A 25,444-nucleotide genomic window follows, 5' to 3' on the forward strand; every position below is an offset into this window, starting at 1 on the left:
ATCTTGCCTCTGCCGGCGAGCACGACGAGAGAGAGAGATCGGACAGAGAGAGAAGACTCGCGAGGGAGTCACCACGGGAAGGAGTTCGCCGCCGCGTCCCATTGCTTGCGCCGCCGCCATCCACCCTCCCTACTGTCAGTTGCCGTTCGCAAAGAAGAGAGGGAGAACCGCCGCGGAGCTGCTGTCGCCACCGCGTTGCTGGCCTCGCCGTTGTCGTGCTTGCGCTACTGCTGCGTCACCGGAGTTCCATGCCGCCGCTGCTGCCGCCGGGAACGCCACAGTCGGTAAGGGTTTAAGGTGGTCTTCGTTTCCTTTGGGTTTCCGGAAGCTTCATTGTCGTTGCATGTTAATTTCAGTTGTTGTTGTCGGAATCCAGTAGCCGCTGCTGTTTGAGGTGGCTGTCGGGCTGCCGCCAAGCCGGTTCAGAGACCGCCGCTGTTTCGGTTTAGCCGTTCCTTCTTCGTTCGGTAAGCGTCTCGATCTGAAAGCCCTCTAGTTACTGCTCCATTATACGTTGAGGTGTTGTAGCATTCGTTGTTATGAGAGTTAATCTCGGCTATTATATGTTGCGATTAGAGTGGTTGTGGTTGCTGAGAAAGCAGGTTGGAACTGAGGTTTTGACTGCAGTCGATTCGGGTCAATACGAAAGGAGTCAGTTAGCGAGTTTGGGTTGTGATTTCAACGTATCGAGGTAGGGGCTTTTTATACAAACTGATTCATTTTAAAGTGGAAGTTGTTATAAATAGATATGTTGTACAAAATGTATTTCTGGTGGTTATGTGAGTCTTATGAATTGTCTGGTTTTATCTTGAATGAATATGGGTGCTTGTTTGATTGTAACAATGTCTGATTTTGATAAATTGGAGATTTCTGGATTGGTTGATTTGAATGATTTTTGATAATTTGAAAGTTGAGTTTTGTTTTATTGGAAATTGATTTATTCTTGAACCCGTCAGAAAGGATTGATGATTGGTTTTGTTGGGACCCGAAAAGGGTGGCAAAGTCCAAGTTTTAGGGGAGATGCTGCCGAAATTTCTAGAAAATCTGAGATTTTGATTGGAATTGTTATTTTGGAAAAGAATGAATTATGCTTTGACTTAAAGATTTGAGAAATAAATTATGTTTGAACTTGCCTTAGTAGGAAAATCTCTATATCTTGGATGTAATTATTAAGAAAGGAATTATGCCTTAAAAATCAATTTAAATATGAAATTTTTATGTTTTGGAAATTGATTTACGTAAACAGATTTTGGAGGGGGTTTTAATGGGTTTAAAATAAACGTGGATTTCAATTAATCTATTTCACTTTACGACATTTAGGAAGAGCTTGAAGTATTTTCTGAAACTTTGATTTATTAAAATTGAAACACTTCCCGAGCCCTTGGAAACAGATTTAAGAATGAAATGAAATTGGTTTTCGGTTTAAAAATGATTTGGTTTTGGGTTTAAACCCTATTCTATTTATTCAACTCAAGAAGTTAAAGTTTCGGAGGTTTTCAAGGAATTTAAGAAATGAGTTAGGTTATTCTCCCCTGAAGTCTTGAGACTCCGCTGAGGAATCTTACGACCAAATCTTGATTTAGAAATGAATGATTTTGAGTCTTTCAAAGAGATTTTGAACTTGGCCGGGTTTTGAGATCTTTGGAAGTATTGGAAAGATGTGAAAAGTGGCTCCGTTTTGAAAAGTGATTCTTGGCTAGCTGTGAATTGACTACGTTTGTTACCTAAAAGTAAATGGGCCAAGAATGATTTTGAATTAAGATTTTGAGCCTGATTGATTGTAGATATCATCAAGATTGATGAGTTATTGTTTGGTAGGCGTAAGGGCCGGGTTCGTCCCGCTTATGCTGAGAGATTTGATAATTGACGAGATTGTTGATAAGTCGTTTGCGCCTGGCAAGGACGGTGGTTAATCCCGCTTGTCGAGGTTGCGGTGCCCGCGTAAGGACGGTGGTTAATCCTGCTTACGTGTAGATGTGAGGTCGGAGGCAAAGTATCTCGCTTACATCCTTTCGGATCACAGGAGTGTGCAGGCACTGACATCCTAGACCGTGTGGCGGGCACGTTATCCCAGAGGGTTCCCATTTATACGTGATCGAAAGGCAACATTCCCATGGGAATGTGTCGGGTTGGCAATTAAACCGACAATGTGATATCACAGCCAGTAGGACAGGCATTCATCATTTGCATCTATGTGATATTGTTTGGGTGTGCATATTGTATTTGGTTTGCCTATGTGAATACTTATGTTAACTGCTAACTGTTATACTTGTTGTAATTGCTCTTGACTGTGCTTGAACCACATTAATTGTGATTGTGTTTGAATTGATTGGTTTGTGAAGAGTTGGTTGCTGATCTAGCTGTTTGGGCCGGGGGCCGTGTTGGATTGGATGGGCTTGAGGCCGTGATTGGTATATTGAGTCCTAGTTCTGTATAAAGTATCTGATCGGTTCAGCATAGACTTAATGAACCTATAGGGTGTTACAAACCTAACTAACTAAAAGAAGTGGTTATAGATGGTGTTTGGAAGTGTTAGATGAAGGGTAGGAGGAGGGAAGAAGAAAGAAGAAGGAAAGAAAGGGAAAGAAGATAAGAAAGGAAGTGTAGTGAAGGAAGAGCTTCCACGCGTACGCATGCAGGGCGCGAGCGCATGGATGATGGTGTAATGGACGCGACGCGTACGTGTGTATCACGCATGCGCGTCGATGGGTTATTTCGAAAGTGACGCGTACACGTCGTGTACGCGTACGAGTGAATTGGTTTGTGCCTCAGGCACAATGCACGCGTAGTGTTCGCATAACTCTTGGGTTAATGTATGTAATGGGAAAATTTGTATCCACGCGTACGCGTATGCGACGCATGCGCGTGGATTGGCCAAAAAACTTGGGGCACGCGTGCGCGTGGATTGATGCTTTGTTTTTCAAAATATTTCATATTTTTGCACCAAACCAAGCATTCCAAACCTCCAAACAGCTACCAAAACACCTTAAAACCATATTTAACACACTAGACTACCAAATAAAGTCAACCAACTAATCTAAATATGAAATGAAACTAATTCTACCAATATTTACAAAAGAGAAAATGAAAAGATATTACCATGGTGGGGTGTCTCCCCCCTAGCACTTTTGTTTATTGTCCTTAAGTTGGACTTATGGGGAGCTCCTCTCAAGGTGGCTTGTGCTTGAATTCTTCTTGGAACTCCCACCAATGCTTGGTTCTCCATGGTGCCCCAAGATTTTTCATGAGTGGCACCAAGTCTTGATGGGGTTCTTCACAAGCTTGGGGCTCCCAAAGTCGACCCTCTTCTTGTAATCTGGGATCCTACACTTTGTTTTCATACCCGTCTTGAAGTTGACTTTTATTATTAGTCCATCCGGGTAGTGAGCAAGATGAATTCTCAATGAAGTGACCAAACATCATCCTAGACCCAAGCGATCTAGCTCTATACCAACCCTTGCTATTAAGCTTTGAACATGTCACCACAATGAACCTTGATTTACAATGCCAACCACTAACCATCTCCCTTTTGCTTTTAAAGCCACAAATATTTCTAAGTTGACCATCCGTCTTAAGCAAACCATATTCAAGTGGGATAATGAAGCTTAGAGATAAGAGGGTTACCGACTTGAATGAGAGAATGGATGGTGATGGCTTAGGGAGAGGTGTCTCTAATGTCTTTGCAAGCTCTACTCCCTTATGTTCTTCCTTGACCACTTTCACCTCTTCACAAACTTCTTCAACTTCAATCCTTTGTTCATCAATTTCATCTAACTCTTCTCCGTCACTCAAATCATAAATGGGAGGTTGAGAGAAATCTACCTCCACATTGCTTTCTATCTCATTGGGAGAAGGTTCTTCAAGTTCAAAGGATTCTTTACCAAGAAGATTGGACGCATGATCTTCATCTCCAAGGGAGCTCCGTCCTTGCTTCATTCCTTCCAATTCTTCATTCAAGAATTATTTTGGAGGTTGTGCACTCTCCTCCTCAACATCAAATTCAATCCTCTTGGAGGAATTCTCTATGATTTTAGCTTCCCATGGAGGTTCCGCATCCCCTAAGTTTTCAACCACTTCTTCCTCCTCTTCAACAATCATAGGCTCCTCTAATTGTTCTAACACAACATAGCATTCCTCCTTCTCCACCGGAGTTCCCAATCTCTCCTTCTTGCTATGCTCTTCAATTGATTCTCCACATATGGTCATGGGAGTGCTTTGAGTGCTCAAGCATTGGGAGGCTAATCGGCTTACTACCTCGGTCAAGGTAGCCACAAAAGTCTCCCTTTGCATCTCTCCTTTCCCTTGAAGTATAAGGCCAAGGGTTTCATCCATTGAGGATTGGAGTGGATAAGAGGGTTCATTGTCTTGGAGAAAGGGTTCATTGTAACAACCCTGATTTTCGAGTACGCGAGATCATTTCTAAAAGTACGGAGAACTCCGGAAGATCAGTAAAGGGAACACCTATAATATATCATCAAGCATCTCAATCCTCATTGTCATTATGTCATCCTTAAGCTAGAACCTTTTCTGAGGCAAGCTCGATAACGGGGTCACGAAGAATCTAGTTTTTGAACCATATCGGTTAGGAGTTTCGATTCAATTTTTTGTAAATAGTCTCAGTTTGATGAACCGGACTCGATTCATGAGAGAAGAGAGATAATATTATAATATTAGTATTATATTAGTATTGGAAGATTCTTGAATGATATTATAAGGTTACCTGGTCTGTTTTAGTTAAAAACAGGAAATCAGTTTAACCAAGTTTACGATTTACTGGTGTAGCTTAGCACCAGCACTCTCTGATGACTTTAGCAATGCTAAGGCCTCATCATACATGTTCTATTCTCATAATAAATATGTTACTAGTGTCATTTATGCTAGTAGCTCAGAAAATAATTTTTAGTGATGTTTTTACGAGTGTTCCGATACACCTAATTTTAGTAGTTGTACACCAGAGATATTTTAATATTATTTTAATCCACATCCAAGCCAACCAATCACAACTCACCTTACACCCCCCAAGACCTCCAAGGCTATCTCATTTCATCATTTTGGCCGAAAATAACAAGAGAGAAAAGAGAGAAACTTTCATGAACACTTAATCTTCAAAGCTTGATTTATTCTGAATTAAAACTCAAATCAAAACTCCGATTTCACCAAAATGGTCCTCTCTTATTCCTCTAAATAACCATGTGATTTATCAAGGCTGGAAATAAGGTGAGATGGCTGTCTCCCTCCCTCTTCAATTCGGTTTTCAAGGAAGCATGCTTAAACAAGTGTTTTCTTGATGTTCTTCCTTAGATCTCTTGCTTAGCTTGACTTGTGGGCCAAAGATCTTTGATTTCCTGCATGTTTAAGGTGAGGATAACCTTCCTAAGATGCTTCTGAAGTTTGTTTAGTTGATGGTTTTAGAGTTTTAAAGTTGTTCTTGATGTGTTTTAGGAGGAAAAAGTGCTTTAAGAACACTTCAAAGAGTAACCGGATTTGGAGCAGCAAATCAAGGTAGGATGTCATGAAATTAATCTTGATTATTTGTGTTTGAGTTGTGTGAATTTTGTATGATTTGGCTGTGCTAAAAATCGGTTGCGTATATGATTGATTCTTGGTGAAAATTTGGTGAAATTTTGATGAAATTTGATGAAATTCTAGCTTTGAGTTTATATTCTTGGAGTAGCTGGAAAACGAAACCCTAGGCCCTAAATTGGGGATCAATTTGTCTTAAAATCATGTAGAAAAGATGGGGTTTTATTGGCTGCTAATTTATTTTGAATTATGGTGAAAATCGGTTACTGAAAAGACTAAAAAATGGGTAAAAACAGAGAAAGAATCTGAAGAATATACGAAGAACATGAAGAACACTTTGAGTGTGGTGAAGAACAATGAAGAACACCTTTTAGAACTTGAAAAGGGCAAGGAAGTAAATATTTTGGTGTTTGAGGGGTTATTTTGTAATTTCTGAAAGTTAGGGTGGTTAAAGTAGAAATATTAAAAGTTACGGGTGGTAAAAAGTGAATTTTAAAGTTAAAAGTTAAAGTGGGGTAATTTTCGAAAATATATTAATAAAATAATAAATAATAATAAAATATTAAATAATAATATTTAATTAAAAATAATATTTTAATAAAAATAATAAAATAATGCGGAAAAGGCAGCTTTCTGTAAAAGCTTTAGAAAGACAACTTTAAACGCAGAATCTCATAATTACCTTCATAAAACACTTAGGGAGTGGTAATAACATGTTAGTGAGGCAAAGATAAAAGAAAGATAAAAAGTTAAAGAAAAGATAAAAGTCGAAGAAAAAGTCTGTAAAGTTTTAATGACAGAAAAACAGACAGAGATTAGTGAACGAACTAGGGCAACATAGTTAGTTCTTGAGTTCCGACTAGGGTTAGGTATAATATGAAAAGTTAAACTGTTTCAGTATTGACTTAATGAACCTATACTTGGAACAGACTAACTATTCATACCGACATTTACATAAGCTTTAAATACATATGTTAAGCAGAGAAATCAAAGCAGAGTAAAGAAACACAGATAACAGAGTAACCAGAGAAGAATAAAGGGATACAGAGAAAAGAGTAATCAGAGCAAAGTAAAAAGACAAAGAGAAAAGAGTAATGTGATAAAGAGAAATGGTTTGAGTTAAGATGTTGTAAAAGTAAAAGCTGTAGAGTTTGTATAGCACGATTGAACAGAGAAAGAAAGAGGTACTGCATAAGAATGTGAAAGTGATGATGAATAATGAGAATGTTAATGAATGATGATAATGAGAATAATTATGTAAGAATCTGCAGCAGAGAGGTAGTCAGATAGATGGTGGTACGACCACCACTTAGAACGCTTTCCTGGGATACCTTGCTATAATGCTTTGCTGTAAGACAGAGGTTGCTTATAGAGGTATCGAGATGAGTGTGCTCCTGCAAGACAGAGGTTGCTTACAGTGAGTGTGTTGTTGCTCCTATAAGACAAAGGTTGCTTATGGTGAGTATGTTGTTGCTCCTGTAAGACCGAGGTTGCTTACAGTGAATCTGTTGGGCGTATATCGGCTAATAAGTGCCACCCTGCAAGACAAAGGTTGCTTTCAGTGGATACCCTGCAAGACAAAGGTTGCTTGCAGTGGATATTGCCAACAGGAAAGCCTTATTCAGACAGAGGTTGCTGGGTAATGTCGAGAGCGGGTATGTAACCGACAGATGAGCTCATTACCTGCACTAGGGCTAGACATGCATCATATTTGGTTACGCATTTCCTCTGTTATGATTATTGTTTGAATGTATGCCTTCTTTGTTTTCATTCTATTCTCTGTGTCTGTGTTTTGTTTTCTTGTATTCTTTTGTTTGTGTTTTGCTTTTTGTTTTCTCTATTTTCTCTATTTATCTGTTTCTTCTGTCTACTGCTTCTCAGTATTCTGCTATTTATCTGCTAAACAACACGGAATTAATGAACTTAACTAATAACCCCGGCCCGACTAAGAACTCCCCAGTTCTTACCCCTTCTCTCTTCCTTCCCCCTTCAGATGGAAGCATGAGTACCCTTCGGTAATTCGCTGACGATCGTTCCCAAAAAGGATTTTGCTCTAGGTAGTCTTCTGAGTCTAGGGTGAATCTCATTCTCTGTTTATATGTATGTACTGTAAGACCAGCCGATGTCTACACCCTGTTTGAACGTGAACTTTAACCTAAATCCTGTGTACGAGACTCCTGTTGTGTGGCTACTTCATGAGGTACCAGAGAGACGTCATATGGCAATGTCTGATCATGCAGAGGAGTAACAGATGATGTTCTACCTTTCAATGATGTTCCACCTGACTTGAGTTTTGAAGACCTAGAACGTACTTTCCCTCGCTTTAGTAGTTTAGAGGGACTAGGTGAGTATAGAGTCTAGGCTAGCCTAGGTGCTAGCTTAGGGACCTCTTGAACAGGTCAGGACCTGGGATGTTGTATGTATGTATATGTATATAGTTATTATCTAGCTATATCTAGGGGTGTTCTAACTAAAGGTCTATACTCTAATAAGGGCTGGATCACTGAATGTTGCTAGCTACTTGCGATGTATTTATGTGTGGTTGCTTATAACTGTTTTATCTGTTATCAGTTGTGAGTTGATTATGAATGATTCCGTTTATTAATCCAAACATTTTTTAAAAAAATATACCTCGCAAATTAACTACGCTTTTAACAACGAATCAGGCTCACATGATAAATAATAGATAATAATTAGGAAGACAAATTGGTAGCGCTCGATTTCCGGTATGATCTAGACATATTGAAAATTGGGTCATTACAATTTGGTATCAGAGCAGTTCGTTCCCAGTAGAGCCTGGAGAGTGGACTGACTATGCTTCATTGCATACTCTAATTGTGTGTCTCATGCTGTTAGGGTATCTTCAAGGTACATTTGGCATGTATGTCTATGAGTGCTCATTTTGGGAATGTTCGTGCCTAGCTTGAGATATTAAGACTGATCACCTTAATGTTGATTTTTTGGTGCGGATAAGACCTCAATGACTGTGAATAGGCATGGTTTAATCGAGCTCCGAACGAAGAATCGACGTGAGCCACAACTATCTTCATAGTTGTTATGATCTTCATGGCTATGGCCGTGTGAGATTTGGATGCTGTAAGGAATGATTCGATCTCTTCGTTAGGATGGCTTGAAGGAAATAGACCGCTTGAAGAAGGATTGTTGCATGCGGCTAAAACTTTGAGGGCAAAATTTTCTTTTAGGAGGGAAGAATGTAACAACCCTGATTTTCGAGTACGCGAGATCTTTTCTGAAAGTACGGAGAACTCCGGAAGATCAGTATAGGGAACACCTATAATGTATCATCAAGAATCTCAATCCTCATTTTCATTATGTCATCCTTAAGCTAGAACCTTTTCTGAGGCAAGCTTGATAACGCGGTCACGAAGATCCTAGTTTTTGAACCATATCGGTTAGCAGTTTCGATTCAGTTTTTCATAAATAGTCTCAGTTTGATGAACCGGACTCGATTCATGAGAGAAGAGAGATAATAGTATAATATTAGTATTATATTAGTATTGGAAGATTCTTGAATGATATTATAAGGTTACCTGGTCTGTTTTAGTTAAAAACAGGAAATCAGTTTAACCAAGTTTACGATTTACTGGTGTAGCTTAGCACCAGCACTCTCTGATGACTTTAGCAATGCTAAGGCCTCATCATACATGTTCTATTCTCATAATAAATATGTTACTAGTGTCATTTATGCTAGTTGAGTAACCAGATTTGGAGCAGCAAATCCAGGTAGGGTGTCATGAAATTAATCTTGATTATTTGTGTTTGAGTTGTGTGAATGTTGTATGATTTGGCTGTGCTAAAAATCGGTTGCGTATATGATTGATTCTTGGTGAAAATTTGGTGAAATTTTGATGAAATTTGATGAAATTCAAGCTTTGAGTTTATGTTCTTCGAGTAGCTGGAAAATGAAACCCTAGGCCCTAAATTGGGGATCAATTTGTCTTAAAATCATGTAGAAAATATGGGGTTTTATTGGCTGCTAATTTATTTTGAATTATGGTGAAAATCGGTTATTGAAAAGACTGAAAAATGGGTAAAAACAGAGAAAGAATCTGAAGAATATACGAAGAACATGAAGAACACTTTGAGTGTGGTGAAGAACAATGAAGAACACCTTTTAGATCTTGAAAATGGCAAGGAAGTAAATATTTTGGTGTTTGAGGGGTTATTTTGTAATTTCTGAAAGTTAGGGTGGTTAAAGTAGAAATATTAAAAGTTACGGATGGTAAAAAGTGAATTTTTAAAGGTTAAAAGTTAAAGTGGGGTAATTTTCGAAAATATATTAATAAAATAATAAATAATAATAAAATATTATAGTATTGACTTAATGAACCTATACTTGGAACAGACTAACTATTCATACCGACATTTACAGAAGCTTTAAATACATATGTTAAGCAGAGAAATCAAAGCAGAGTAAAGAAACACAGAGAATAGAGTAACCAGAGAAGAATAAAGGGATACAGAGAAAAGAATAATCAGAGCAAAGTAAAAAGACAAAGAGAAAAGAGTAATGTGATAAAGAGAAATGGTTTGAGTTAAGATGTTGTAAAAGTAAAAGCTGTAGAGTTTGTATAGCACGATTGAACAGAGAAAGAAAGAGGTACTGCATAAGAATGTGAAAGTGATGATGAATAATGAGAATGTTAATGAATGATGATAATGAGAATGATTATGTAAGAATCTACAGCAGAGAGGCAGTCAGATAGATGGTGGTATGACCACTGAGAACGCTTTCCTGGGATACCTTGCTATAATGCTTTGCTGTAAGACAGATGTTGCTTACAGAGGTATCGAGATGAGTGTGCTCCTATAAGACAGAGGTTACTTACAGTGAGTGTGTTGTTGCTCCTATAAGACAGAGGTTGCTTATAGTGAGTATGTTGTCGCTCCTGTAAGACAGAGGTTGCTTACAGTGAGTCTGTTGGGCGTATATCGGCTAATAAGTGCCACCCTGCAAGACAAAGGTTGCTTTCAGTGGATACCCTGCAAGACAAAGGTTGCTTGCAGTGGATATTGCCAACAGGAAAGCCTTATTCAGACAGAGGTTGCTAGGTAATGTCGGGAGCGGGTATGTAACCGACAGATGAGCTCATTACCTGGACTAGGTCTAGACATGCATCATATTTGGTTACGCATTTCCTCTGTTATGATTGTTGTTTGAATGTATGCCTTCTTTGTTTTCATTCTATTCTCTGTGTCTGTGTTTTGTTTTCTAGTATTCTTTTGTTTGTGTTTTGCTTTTTATTTTCTCTATTTTCTCTATTTATCTGTTTCTTCTGTCTACTGCTTCTCAGTATTCTGCTATTTATCTGCTAAACAACACGGAATTAATGAACTTAACTAATAACCCCGGCCCTATTAAGAACTCCCCAGTTCTTACCCCTTCTCTCTCCCTTCCCCCTTCAGATGGAAGCATGAGTACCCTTCGGTAATTCGCTGACGATCGTTCCCAAAAAGAATTTTGCTCTAGGTAGTCTTCTGAGTATAGGGTGAATCTCATTCTCTGTTTATATGTATGTACTGTGAGACCAGCCGATGTCTACACCCTGTTTGAACGTGAACTTTAACCTAAATCCTGTGTACGAGACTCCTGTTGTGTGACTACTTCATGAGGTACCAGAGAGACGTCATATGGCAATGTCTGATCATGTAGAGGAGTAACAGATGATGTTCTACCTTTCGATGACGTTCCACCTGACTTGAGCTTTGAAGACGTAGAACGTACTTTCCCTCGCTTTAGTAGCTTAGAGGGACTAGGTGAGTATAGAGTCTAGGCTAGCCTAGGTGCTAGCTTAGGGACCTCTTGAACAGGTCAGGACCTGGGATGTTGTATGTATGTATATGTATATAGTTATTATCTAGCTATATCTAGGGGTGTTCTAACTAAAGGTCTATACTCTAATAAGGGCTAGATCACTGAATGTTGCTAGCTACTTGCGATGTATTTATGTGTGGTTGCTTATAACTGTTTTATCTGTTATCAGTTGTGAGTTGATTATGAATGATTCCTTTTATTAATCCAAACGTTTTTTAAAAAAATATACCTCGCAAATTAACTACGCTTTTAACAACGAATCAGGCTCACGTGATAAATAATAGAAATTAACTAGGAAGACAAATTGGTAGCGCTCAATTTTCGGTATGATCTAGACATATTGAAAATTGGGTCGTTACATTCATAATAGGAAGGTTGTTCTTGGGAGTATTAATATTGGAATGGTGGTTCCATGTATGGCTCATATGGTTCAAAAGGTGGTTGGTATGGTGGATATGAATTAGGGTCATATGGAGGTGTTTGGTGAAAAGAGGCTTGTGAGTGTGGTAGATGGCTATATTGAGGATATGGTTCGTAGGCATATGGTGATGATTCTTGAAAGTCACAAGGAGATTCACCATAACCATTGGATTGATATGCATCATAGAATGGCTCTTGTTCATAGTGTATTGGTGGAGGTTGTTGCCATGAGGATTGATCATATGCATATGGCTCCTCCCACCTTTGATTATCCCATCCTTGATACACATCTTCCTTGTAGGCCTCATTTTTTACAACATAGTTAAAACCAAACTCATAGCCAAAGTGAGAATTCATAATGAAAAGAGAAAATAAGAAACAAAAACTAATAAGAAAGAATGAAACAAAGTCCTAAAACTAGCAAAAAACTAACAAGCAATCCAAAAATCAAGCTATTCACAATATTCACATATATACAATAACCAATAACACAACACCATTGCAACTCCTCGGCAACGGTGCCATTTTGTTGAGTGGATTTTTGATGGTATAGAATTTCACAAATGAATTCTCGTTGCAAGTATAGTTTCTAAACCAACAATAATCCTTTCATACAAAAATTTGTTTATCACAAGTACAAACCCCTAAAAATAATAACCGAAGTATTGGAATCTCGGGTCATTCTCCCTAGGAATTGCGATAAAGTGTTCTTGTTATTGGTTATGAGGTATGTTTGGGGTTTTTGGAATTAGGAACAAGAAAGGTAAATGGCAATGAAAATAAACTAACAACTAGAAAAGCTCTTGGCAAGGAATGAGAATTAGAAGTCATATCCTAGCTATCCTCTTTAATTGTGATGGGAATTGTCCCTTGCTCCCACTTAGTTAACCTCTAACTATGGAGGAAAGTCAAGTGGATGAATTAACTTGATTCCTCAAGTCCGAATCTACTCCTAAGGAAAGACTAGCTTTAGAGGCATTCAAATCAACTAGCAACTTCTAATTATCAATCAACAAAAGCATTAGATAACTCAAGAGTCACTAATTACTCTACCTAGGCCAAGAGGAGAAAAATCTACTCTATAATCCAACCAAGCATTTCATCATACACATGGAAGGCATAAAAGGAAAGTAAAATGAATTAAGCAATTCAACAATAAAGGAACATGAATCATAAATTGCTTTAAAAGAGAAATAGAAGAAACAAAAGTGCATCAACATAAAAGTAGAGAATTACAAGAATTAAATGCTAAACTAGAGAGAGGAGATGTAGAAAAAGAAGAATTACAAAAGGAAAAGTAAATCAAATCATAAAATTAACCTAGATCTAAGAGATTCTAATCTAGATCTAACCTAATCCTAATTCTAGAGAGAAGTGAGAGCTTCTCTCTCTAAAACTAACTTTCCCTCCAAAAACTAGACTAAAACTAAAATATGATAACTAGACCTGTGATTCCCCTTCAGTCCTTGGGTTAAATAGCATCAGAGATCAGTTGGATTTGGGCCTGGGAAGCCCAAAAATCGCCCTCAGCGGATTCACTTTAAGTGGGTCACGTGCGAACATCGACGCATACGCGCACGTCAGGCGTACGCGTCGCTTGACAATTTTCCATCCAAGCGTACGCGTCGTGTCCGCGTACGCGTCGCCTTGCGACCACGTCATTTCACGCGTGCGCGTCTGCTGCGGGTGCGCGTGGAGTGAATTTCTCCCAATCTCTGATTTTTCATGATTTCTCCACTTTGCATGCTTTCCTCTCCATTCCTTTGATCCATTCCTAGCCTTTTCAACCTGAAATCACTAACACACACATCAAGGCATCTAGTGGAATCAAAGGTGAATTAAAATCATCAAATTAAAGGTCTAAAAAGTATGTTTTCACACTTAAGCACAATTTAGGAGCCAATCATAAAACCATGCTATTTCATTGAATAAATGTGTGTAAAAGGTCATAAAATCCTCCAAATTAAGCACAAGATAAACCCTAAAAATGGGGTTTATCAACCTCCCCACACTTAAACCAAGCATGTCCTCATGCTTAAACCAAGAGAGAAACAAAGGGTATCAACATTTATTCAATGTAAATAAACTATATGCAACCTAAACTATATGCAACTATCTACATGAATGCAATTGCTTGGTCAAAATAAATCAATTCCCAAGAATATCAATATAAGCACAAGGGCTAAAGGTATTAATCAACCAAGCCAAACCACAATTGAATTGAGCTATTAAAGATTTTATAAACTTGCAAGAAGAGTGATGATTATAGGTGAAAACATGTAAATGAATAAGCCTTAAATGAAATTCAATTTGACCATAAACTTTGATTTCTTTTAAATTGGAGCCTCTTTTGCATACTCTCACAAGGTTGAAGATTTTTTTTTACCTATGTGGCTAATTTGATTCATCTTTTTCATGCCTAAACTACCTTAAGTCACATAGAGCATAAACTTTTAAATTCTTATCTCAACTTTGTGATTTTCATGCTTCATGGCATTTTGGTGTTTGAATGTTCCTTGATTATCTTGTTCATCAAGGTTTTACTTTTGTTAACACCAAAATGTCCTACCTTGTGCAAAGTGAATGTGCCCAATTATTCTTTGATTATGTGCTCTACACATACATTTGCGTTACTTGTTTTCGCATCTTGAATTGTTGAGAAGTGAATATAAACTTGCTTGTTTTGAAACTTTGGAAACTTTTTGGAATTAAGGAACGTTTTACGATGCACTTAACATTTGACTTTTCTTCCCTTTTTCAACTAACTTTTTCTTTTTCTTCATATAAATTTTAACCTTTGTTTTTCTTTTTCAACTAACTATTTTTTTTTCCTTCACCTAACTCTTAACCTTTCCTTTTCTTTTTCAACTAATTTTTTTTCTCTTCACTTAACTTTTAACTTTCTTTTTCCTTTTTAACTAACATTACTTTTAACTTTTTAACTGTTTTCTTTTTCTTCGTGCATAGTAACAACGCTCCCCTCTTCTCTTTATATTTGATAAACAAGCAAGTTAGCTATCTTAGATTACTTAATTTGATTGGAAGTTACTTCTATTTTCTTTTAACTTGAATCTCATGTATGCTTCCATTCAAATTTATTTTATTTGTTCACTTCATATATATGCTGTTTTGTGGCTTAGTCCTCTGCTTTATAGCACCACCATCGTTCTTGCAGCCACTCCATCCAAGCATTCTGCGGAGGAGGAAGCCCAACATCATGAGCCGGAGGAGGCAAGAGACCCACCAGCTGAAGGTGGAGGCGACGCCGTGACGACTCCTTCCACTCCGCATGATCTTGAGCACCGAGGATGGTGCTACATCTTAAGTGTGGGGAGGTTGTCCAACTTCAGCAGCGCATTTTGGGTAAAAAATTTCATTTCCGAACACTTTTAGTTTAGTTTCTTATTATGCTTTTTAGTTGCTTTGTATATATTTCATCTTTTTGAAAACCTTTTTACTAATTTAGTACTTTTTACTTAGTTCATTGCACCTTTTAATTTTGTTTATACATAGCCTAGTATTATATTGTAGTTATACATGTTTTTAGATTTTTTTTTTTTTAGCCTTTAGTTATGATTGTGATTTGAATGATGTGATGATTGCACCTAGTTTGATTTCCTATACACTTGCTATTTTGGTTTGATTGAAATTAAGAATTAAACTTAGGATTTTTGACATTTTCCATCCAATCACATTATATATACATATATAAAATAAATGCTAGTCAATTTAATGAAATTTCTAAAAAACTTACTTTTTATATAGGGCATTGAAATTCAAATTGAATTGAGTTAAAATTTTTTGAAACTTGCATGATTTATACATTGTGGAACATGGTTTTTGAGTTAAAGAACATACAACATGTGAGTTTTTGGGCCTTATAGTATGGTTACATCATTTGACCACATATTTCATTCTGTGTGTTGTTCTTCTCTATGATTGCAATCTTTGATTTGTTTAATTCTATATATCCATTGTTTAATGTATATTTATGCATTTATGTAATTGAAGTCATCACTTATTTATAGCTCACTTAACTCAAATAGCCTACCATTTCATTTACCTTTGTTTGTCACTTTGAGCCGTTTTAATCCCCTTTTATTCTTTATATCGCCACATCACTATCCTTTAGCGAAAAACAATTAATTATCCTATTTGAATCTTTGAATAGCTTAAGTTAGTGAGGGTGTGTAATGTTTAAGTGTGGGGAAGATATAAAAACTTTGGTTGATGAAAATGTGTTTTATGCTTATTGAGAACTATTGAGAATTTGGGTACATGCTCATGTAATATTATAGAAACCATACGCATTGATGAGTTGGTGTATATATTATGTTAAAAAAAACAAAAAAAAATAAAAGAAAAAAAAAAGAAATAATAAAAAAGGGACAAAATTATCCCTATGTGAAATTCAATAAAAAGCAATGCATATGTAGATATTAGAATTGTATAGGTTGTGTATGTGCTAGGTGATAACTTAGGTTAATCAAAGATTCAAATGTAAGCTCACTTAGCCATATTTTTATATATATATACTTACCCTTACCCTTAGCCCCATTACAACCTTAAAAAGATCTCATGATTTTTGCATATGTACATTAGATTTTTGTTAATTGGTTAGATGAATAACAAACTTTAGAAAGAATGATTAGAGGAGAATTGAGGGGATTGACCCTAGAAACTTGAGCGACTTGAGTGCATATACACATCCGATGAGGATTCAATTACTCAACTCCATATTTCCACCTATAATCATTGTTATCTTGCAAGTTTGTTAAATTGTTTTATATGACTCAATTCAATTGAGAATGTAACTTGGATACGATTGTCTTAGCCCATACTTGATATAGATGCTTTCTTGGAAATTGATTTACTTGGACTACGCAAATGCATATAGGTAGATAGTATAAGGTAGAACAGTTACATACATATAGATAGATTGTATATAGATAGTTACATTGAATAATTGTTGATTCCCCTTCTTGTCTTCCTTTGGTATAGCATGAGAAGATGCTATTGTTTAAGTGTGGGGATGTAATGAATTCACAATTCATGGTATTTATTTGCTTTAATTAGGTGCATTTCATTGACTTTTCTTGCATTTATTCATTGAAATAGCATGCTTTTGGGAATTCTCTCCTAATTGTTCTTAATTGTGAAAAATATGTTTTTTATGCTTAAAATTGCCAATTTTAATTCACTTTTCTCCCATTCGATGCCTTGATATGTTTATTTGAGCGATTTAAGGTTTTGAAGGCAAGAATGACTTGAAGAAGTGGAAGGAGAGCATGCAAAGTGGAAGAATTCAAGAAATGAAGGATTTGCAAAGTTGTCAATCCTGACCTCTTCGCACTAAATTGATCATAACTTGAGCTATAGAAGTCCAAATGAGACGGTTCCAGCAGCATTGAAAAGCTAACATCTGGGGCATCAAAATGATTTGCATATGTCCATAGTGGACATGGGGTTTGGGTGTGCGTATGCACACACTTGTGCGCACACAAGAAGAAAATCAGCAAGTGTGCGTACACACCCCCTGTGCGTACGCACAAATCGTGGCACGTGACCTCATTAATTGCAACTTGTTGGCAGCTATTTTTGGACTTCCAGAGTCTAATCCAACTCATTTCTGAAGCTAATTCAAGCCATATTGAAGAGGGATGAAGGAGGTGCAATTAGGTTTAGATTTTTACATGTCTTAGCTTAGTTTTTTAGAGAGAGAAGCTCCCCCTTCTCTCTAGAATTTAGAATTTGTCTTAATTTCTTTTTAATTTTAGATTTTAATTCTTGTTTTAATGTAGTTTCACTTATGTTTCTATGCTTTCTTGTCTTGATCTTCTTAATTTCTTTTGTCATTTTCTCAATTTTGTCATTTTTTGTTTATGAATACTCTTGTCAATTTTGGTTTCATTAATGCAATTTTAATGTTTTATATTTCTTTGATGCTTATTTGAGCTGTTATTATCATTTTATTACAATTGGTAGTTATGAATTTTATTATTATTGCATTTTATGATATTTTCCCTTTTATGCATGATAGGTGTTTGATAAAATGTCTCTTATAATTTTTGTATAGTTTTTCACATTCTTGACTAGGAATTAGATAATTAGGTGAACTTGAGTTATGAATGTCCATTCCATATTGTGTTAGGATTGTTAGTTGGTTTGGTTTCCATTGACGCTAGTCTTTCACTAAGTTAATTAGTGAGTTGACTAGGACTTATGGATTATGATCAATTATGTCCTTTTGACTTATCCTCGATGTTAGGATAGACTAATTGGGATTAATTCTACGTAATTATCCCCTTTTGACTTTTTGTCACTTGAATTCTATTTTTGATATTACTTGCTTTGAGTTTTAATTTCCTTGTATGCTTATTTACTTTCTTGCATTTTAATTTCTTGCAATCTCAAACCCCCTTGATCTCATATCAAATAAATATGACACTTAAATGCAATTCCTAGGGAGAACGTCCCTAGAGTTTAAATACTCTTGGTTATTTGATTTTAATTGTGACATCTTGATTTAAACTTTGATTGAGAGTCAATTGTTGGTCTAGACTATGCTTGCAACGAGATTCTATTTTTGTGAAATTCTAGATTAACATTAATTCTCACATCAGTAGTCAGGGGACATGAAAGCATTTAAGGAAGAAGTAAGATCCAACATGCAGAATCAAGGAGCCTCAATTCAGAATCTTGAAGCACAAGTTGGGTATCACTCCAAGCAAGTACCCATGCCCACTCACACATTCTCTAGTGACACTATGACTAATCCAAGAGAAGAGTGTAAAGCCATTACACTGAGAAGTGGAAAGATAGTGAAGGAAGCATCTTCAATGGAACCACAAGAAGAGGAAGTTGATAAGAACACAAGCAACAAAGAAGAAGAGAAAGCACCTGCACCCACTCCACCAAAGGAGAAAGAAATTTTGAAGTCTTATGTGTCAAAGGACTCTTACCCCCAAAGATTGAGAAAGGATGGAAAGGATAACCAATTCTCCAAGTTCTTGGAGATATTCAAGAAATTTCAAATCAACATACCCTTTGCTGAAGCATTGAAGCAGATGCCCCTCTATGCTAAGTTCTTGAAAGAACTTATGGCCAAAAAGAGGAACTGGAGAAACAAGGAAACAGTGGTACTAACGGAAGAGTGTATTGCTGTCATCCAACAAAAACTACCTCAAAAGTTAAAGGATCCTGGGAGCTTCCAAAACCCTTGTGTCATAGGGGACATCACTATTGAAAAAGCTTTGTGCGATTTGGGAGCTAGTATTAACTTGATGTCCTTATCAATAATGAAGAAAATGAGGATCGAAGAAGCCAAACCAACAAGAATGGCACTCCAGTTGACAGATAGATCATTCAAGCTTCCTCATGGGGCAGTGGAGGATTTGCTAGTGAATGTGTGAGACTTCATTTTTCCAACAGACTTTGTGGTGTTAGACATGGAGGAAGAAGCCAATGCCTCAATTATTCTAGGGAGACCATTCCTAGCAATAGCTGGAGCAATCACTGATATGCAAAAAGGAGAGTTGGTCCTCATATTACATGATGAGAAAATAATGTTCAATGTATTCAAAGCCATGAGCTACCCAAAGGAACCTCTTGGAGAATGTATGAGACTAGATGCAATTGAGACCTCCGTGCAAGAAGTCTTAGAAGAGGACAAACTTGAGGAAGTTTGGAAGAAATCAATAAACAGGCAGTGAAGTTTCGAGAAAAAACATGAGCAATCCAACTACACTAGAAAGGAAAAAAGAGGAGGAAGAAGCACCAAGTTGGAGCTGAAAACACTACCCCACAATCTCAAGTATGCTTACCTGGGAAGTAATAAAACCTATCATGTGATCATCAATTCCACCTTAAGTGAGGAGCAAGAGAAGGAACTTCTTGAAGTATTAAAAAGGCATAAAGATGCTATTGGGCGGACTCTTTCTGATCTGAAGGGAATAAGTCTCTCCATGTGCATGCACAAGATACTCCTGTAAAAAGATGCTAAGCCCTCCAATCAGCTACAAAGAGGTTAAATCCAGCAATGAAGGATGTAGTGCAGAATGAGGTATTGAAGCTATGGCAACCCGAGGTTATTTACCCCATTTCAAACAGTCCCTGGATAAGCCCGGTCCAGAAAGAAGACATCACTGTGGTGCCTAGTGAGAGGAACAAGCTGATTCCCACAAGAACTGTCACTGGTTGAAAAATGTGCATAGATTACAGGAAAGCTTAATAATGTCACCAGGAAAGATTACTTCCCACTCCCTTTCATGGAACAAATGCTAGAAAAGCTTGCTAGGCATGAATATTATTGTTTCTTGAATGGCTACTCAAGCTACAATCAGATTATAGTTGATCCCAAAGACCAAGAGAAGACATCATTTACTTGCCCATATGGTGATTTTGCTTATAGACGCATGCCCTTTGAATTGTGCATTGCACCGGCCACATTCCAAATATGCATGCTATCTATCTTCTCAAACATGATTGAAAAGATTTTTCAATGTTTGGCAATTCTTTTCCTAATTGCTTACACCACCTAGCCTTGGTGCTAACGAGATGTCAAGAGACTAACCTAGTTTTAAACTGAAAAAAATGTCATTTTATGGTAACTGAAGGATAGTCCTTGGTAATAAAATCTCCATTGAAGACATAGAAGTGGATAGAACTAAGGTATAGGTAATTGAGAGATTACCTCCACCTAGCAATGTGAAAGTAATTAGAAGTTTTTTGGAGCATGCTAGTTTTTATAAGAGGTTCATCAAAGACTTTTCAAAAATTGCTAAGCCCTTAAGTAACTTACTTGTCTATGATGTACCCTTTGTTTTTGACAAAGAATGCAGGCTTGCCTTTGAGGATCTTAGGAGAAAGCTTTCCTATACACCCATCATAACTCCACCTGATTGGGATTTACCCTTTGAGCTAATGTGTGATGCCTCAGACTTTGCTATTGGGGTTGTTGGGACAGAGGAAAAATAAGCTAGTTCATGTCATATACTATGCTAGCAAGGCCCTTAATGAAGCACAAAAGAATTACGCCACCATTGAAAAAGTTTTTAGCCATTGTGTTTGCTTTTGATAAATTTAGATCTTATCTCATTGGCTCTAAAGTAACTGTTTTCATTGACCATGCAGCACTAAAGTACTTGTTGACCAACCAATCAAGAATCCAAGCCAAGGCTAATAAGGTGGATTCTACTACTTCAAGAATCCAACATCGATATCAAGGATAAAAAAGGAGTGAAAAACAAAGTGGTAGACCACCTCTCAAGAATTTCATGTGAAGATGATGAAGCCTACACCCCTTGTATGAATGAATGCATCCCAGACGAACATTTGATGATGATTCAAAAGGCACCTTGGTTTGCTGATATTGCCAACTTCAAGGCCATTGGAGAGCTACTTCTCGAAATCAAGACGAATCTAAGAAGAAAGCTGATCAATGACGCCAAATACTTCATATGGGATTAACCTTATCTCTTTAAAAGATGTTCTGATGGAATACTACGAAGGTGCATCTCATATGAAGAAGGGCAAGAAGTCCTTAGGCATTGTCATGGGTCCAACTATGGGGGACATTTTGGAGGAAAAAGGACTGCCGCAAATGTGTTACAATGTGGTTTCTTCCGGCCAACCATTTTTAAGGATGCAAGGGAACTAGTGAAGAGATGTGATGAATGTCAGAGAGCTAAAAATCTACCAAAGAAGAATGAAATGCCACAAAACTTTATCCTAGAATTTAAGCTATTTGATGTATGAAAAATTGATTTTATAGGACTATTCCCATCCTTAAACTCAAATAAATGCATTCTAATTGCAGTGGATTATGTATCTAAGTGGGTAGAAGCAATTGCAACTCCAACCAATGACAACAAGATGGTGATCAACTTCCTTAGGAAGAACACATTCAGCAGATTTGGGGTGCCTAGGGCTCTCATAAGTGATGGAGGGAGTCATTTCTGCAACAAACAATTAGAGACTCTCCTCCTCAAGTATGAAGTCAAACATAAGGTGGCTACGCCTTATCGCCCCAAACCAGTGGACAAGCAGAGATATCAAACAGGAACTGAATGAGAACTCTTAAGAAAACAGTTGGGGCTTCAAGAAATGATTAATCTAAGAAACTAGATGACGCTCTCTGGGCTTATAGGACAGCCTTCAAAACACTAATTGGTATGTCTCATTATCAATTTTATATATGGCAAAGTTTGTCACCTTCCTATAGAACTTGAACATAAAGCATTCTGGGCCATCAAGCTGTTGAATTTTGACAACCATGCTACTGGTGAAAAGAGAATGTTACAGCTGAATGAACTAGAAGAGTTTAGAATTCAAACTTCTGAGAATACCAAGATCTACAAAGAAAAGACAAAGAAGTGGCATGACCAAAGGATAGCACCAAGAAGCTTTGAAGTGGGACAAAGAGTTATTCTCTACAATTCCATATTAAAAATTTTATCTGAAAAGTAGAAATCAAGGTGGTTAGAACCCTTCCTAATCACCAAAGTCTCACCATATGGACATGTGGAGATCATCGAGGAAAAATCACAAGGAACTTTCACTTTCACTGTAAATGGGCAGAGACTTATGCACTATCTAGGAGACATGATGGAGGACCTCAAGATGAAGTACAACCTCAGCTAAGTTAGCCGAAACGTCAAGCTAATGACGTTAAAGAAGCGCTTAATGGGAGACAACCCATGTCTAGTATCCTTTGATTTTTGATTTAGTAGCAAATAGTAAGCATTGCAAATAAGTAGTTTTCATGTGCATACAAGAACCAAAACCAAATGTGACAGAGGCTCATTAAGATTTGCATGTAGCATATGATAAACACCAAGTTTGGTATGCCCGAAGGCACCCTAAGATAGCTTCATGAAATATTAAATATGTCTATCTTAAGAACTTAATTTCTCATTCTTGCAACGCATAACCAAAAACTAAATTTGGTGTTCCACACATGTCACATGCACAATGAAAATTGAAGTCACATTTTGATCTTGAAGCATATAAAAACAACATTTTTAACTAGCCATTATTTTAAGTTTCGAAAAATGTTAAACACTTCCTTTGTTTTCCCGCTAATAACCAAACCCAAAATTTGATTTTTTTTTTCTCCTTATTTTAAATGGTAATCTCAAAGAAATGATTGATGGATGAAAGCCTTACAAGGCTATAGGAACACGGTCACTTTTGAAGGCATCACATATGTACCTTGGTTCACGGATATATGGGGAAGAACACTTGACATGCATTGGCTATCAATTTTGTCCCTTCCCACTACATTAAACCAAGCTCGAAGCACAACCCCAACCAACCATATTCACTCTCTATATTTGTCTCCATCTTAAATTACATGCATACCATCCGATTCCCACAACTCCAACTTCTCACCACCCTTCATCAATAAATTTCCACCTACCCTTCTCAACCAAACCCCACTCCTCTTATAAATGGCCCTTACTTTTTGCTTTGGTACTTTATAAACTTACATTTGATTCCTCTTTTTGATTACTATCTAACTTTTTTCTTTTCCTCATCCGAACTCAACCTACACTATTACCCCTTTATTTTGTTCCCGTCCTTCATCACTCCAAGTGTTTCTCTTGTTGTTATCTTACTTTCTTCTTACTTCTCCATACACCTAACATCTTCTTCTTCCTCAACATATCTCGACCTTGTTTTGTCCGTCACTTTGTGCTTCCCACTAAGCCTCATTTTGTGCTTGAGGACAAGCACTACTCTAAGTTTGGTATGGTAGAATCGGCAATTGCTCATAGACATTCTCATGGCCTCATCCTCTAATGCCAAAAGCAAAAAAGGAGAGCAACCGATTGAGCATCCCGACTTTGATAGAGGAAGATCCAAGTCTCCATTCCACCAACTCCAATTCAATGGTTGGATGGTCGACAAGGAAGCCATTCCCAAAGCAAGCTTCAAACTTGAGAATAATGACTTCTCTTCAATAAGGGAGGAAATCCGAAAAAGGAGATGGGAACTTCTTTGTAACCAACCTTCATGGGTGAACTTGACAATGGTACAAAAATTCTATGCAAATGTTGTTAGAGAGAATGGAAGTGATCCACCATTCAAGAGCTATGTGAGAGGGGTGAAAATAGACTTCAGCCCAAGTTCAATCAAGAGAGTACTTAAAATAAAGCCAAAATCCTTTGACCAACTTAGTTATGAGGAAAGGATCAATAGTGATCCAAGACTTGAAGATATAGTGAGCGACATATGCATGTTGGGCATGGATTGGAAAAGAGACTCAAATGGGAACAAAATAAAGGGGTAATAGTGTAGGTTGGGTTTGGATGGGGAGAAAGAAAAAAGTCAAATGAAGATAGATAATAATCAAAGAGAGGAATGAAAGGAGTTGTTCACACGGAAGACTTAAACTTATAGAGTACCAAAACAAAAAGCAAGGGCCATTTATAAGAGAGATGGGGTTCGGTTGAAAAGCGAAGGTGAAAATTTATTGACGAAGGGTGGTGAGAATGGATGGTGATAGTTGGAGTTTTGAAAATCGGATGATATGCATGTAATTTAAGATGGAGACAAGGATTGAGAGTGAATATGGTTAGTTGGAGTTGTGCTTCGAGCTTGGTTTAATATAGTGGAAAGAGGACAAAACTGATAGCCAATACATGTTAAGTGTTCTTCCCCATGTATCCGTGAACCAAGATACACATGTGATGCCTTCAAAAGTGACCGAGTTCCCCTAGCCTTGGAAGGCTTACATCCATCAATCCTTTCTTTGAGATTCCCTTTCAAAATAAGGAGCGAAAAAATTAAATTTTTTTTTTTTGTTATTGGCGGGAAAACAAAAAAACTTTTTAACATTTTTCGAAACTAAAATGTTGCTTTTATATGCTTCAAGATCAAAATGTGATTTCAATTTTCATTGTGTGTGTGGCATGTGTGAAACACCAAACTTAATTTTTTTTTTTTGTTGTATGCTGCAAGAATGAGAAATTAAGTTTCTAAGATATACATAGTTAACGTTTCATGAAACTATTTTAGGGTGCCTTCGGACACACCAAACTTGGTGTTTATCATATGCTACATGCAATCTTAATCAGCCTCTATCACATTTAGTTTTGGTTCTTGAATGCATATGAAAACTAGTTATTGCAATGCTTACTACTTGCTACTAACTAAAAAATTCAAAGGATAATATTGTGTTGCATTCTGTGGTACTCCATCATGTCCCCTAGATAGCGCTTAAGTCTCTGTCCATTTACAATGAAAGTTCTTTGTGATTTTTCCTCCATGATCTTCCACATGTCCATATGGTGAGACTTTGGTGATTAGGAAGGGTCTGACTACCTTGATTTCAACTTTTTAAGAAAAAAAATTTAATTTGAAATTGTAGAGAATCCTTTATCCCACTTCAAAGCTTCTTAGTGCTATCCTTTGATCATGCCACTCCTTTGTTTTTTTTTTCTTTGTAGATCCTAGCATTCTCAAAAACTTAAATACTAAACTCTTCTAACTCATTCAGCTCTTTTCACCAGCAACACGGTTGTCAAAATTCAGCAACTTGATGGCCCAGAATGCTCTATGTTCAAGTTCTACAGGAAAGTGACAAGCCTTGTCATATACCAATTGATAGGGAGACATACCAATTGGTATTTTGAAGGCTGTCTTATATGCCCAGAGAGCGTC

The 25,444-nt window shown here is 37.1% G+C and overlaps 1 protein-coding gene and 1 long non-coding RNA gene across 2 annotated transcripts; both read left to right on the forward strand.

The window, feature by feature from the left end:
- Positions 373-799, forward strand: LOC110267654. Its single transcript, XR_002355511.1, has 2 exons — positions 373-467; positions 577-799. It is a non-coding gene; the product is annotated as an uncharacterized LOC110267654 (long non-coding RNA).
- LOC107627229 lies at positions 18,415-19,191 on the forward strand. The gene has a single exon (XM_016330081.1). The coding sequence runs from the start codon at positions 18,415-18,417 to the stop codon at positions 19,189-19,191; it is 777 nt and encodes a 258-aa protein (XP_016185567.1).

This window comes from Arachis ipaensis, chromosome B02 (assembly GCF_000816755.2).
Source record: "Arachis ipaensis cultivar K30076 chromosome B02, Araip1.1, whole genome shotgun sequence".
NCBI lineage: Eukaryota > Viridiplantae > Streptophyta > Magnoliopsida > Fabales > Fabaceae > Arachis > Arachis ipaensis.

Bases quoted from the DNA above. Each gene is read 5' to 3' on its own strand.
- LOC107627229 (XM_016330081.1), top strand. From the start codon at position 18,415: ATGAAAGCATTTAAGGAAGAAGTAAGATCCAACATGCAGAATCAAGGA.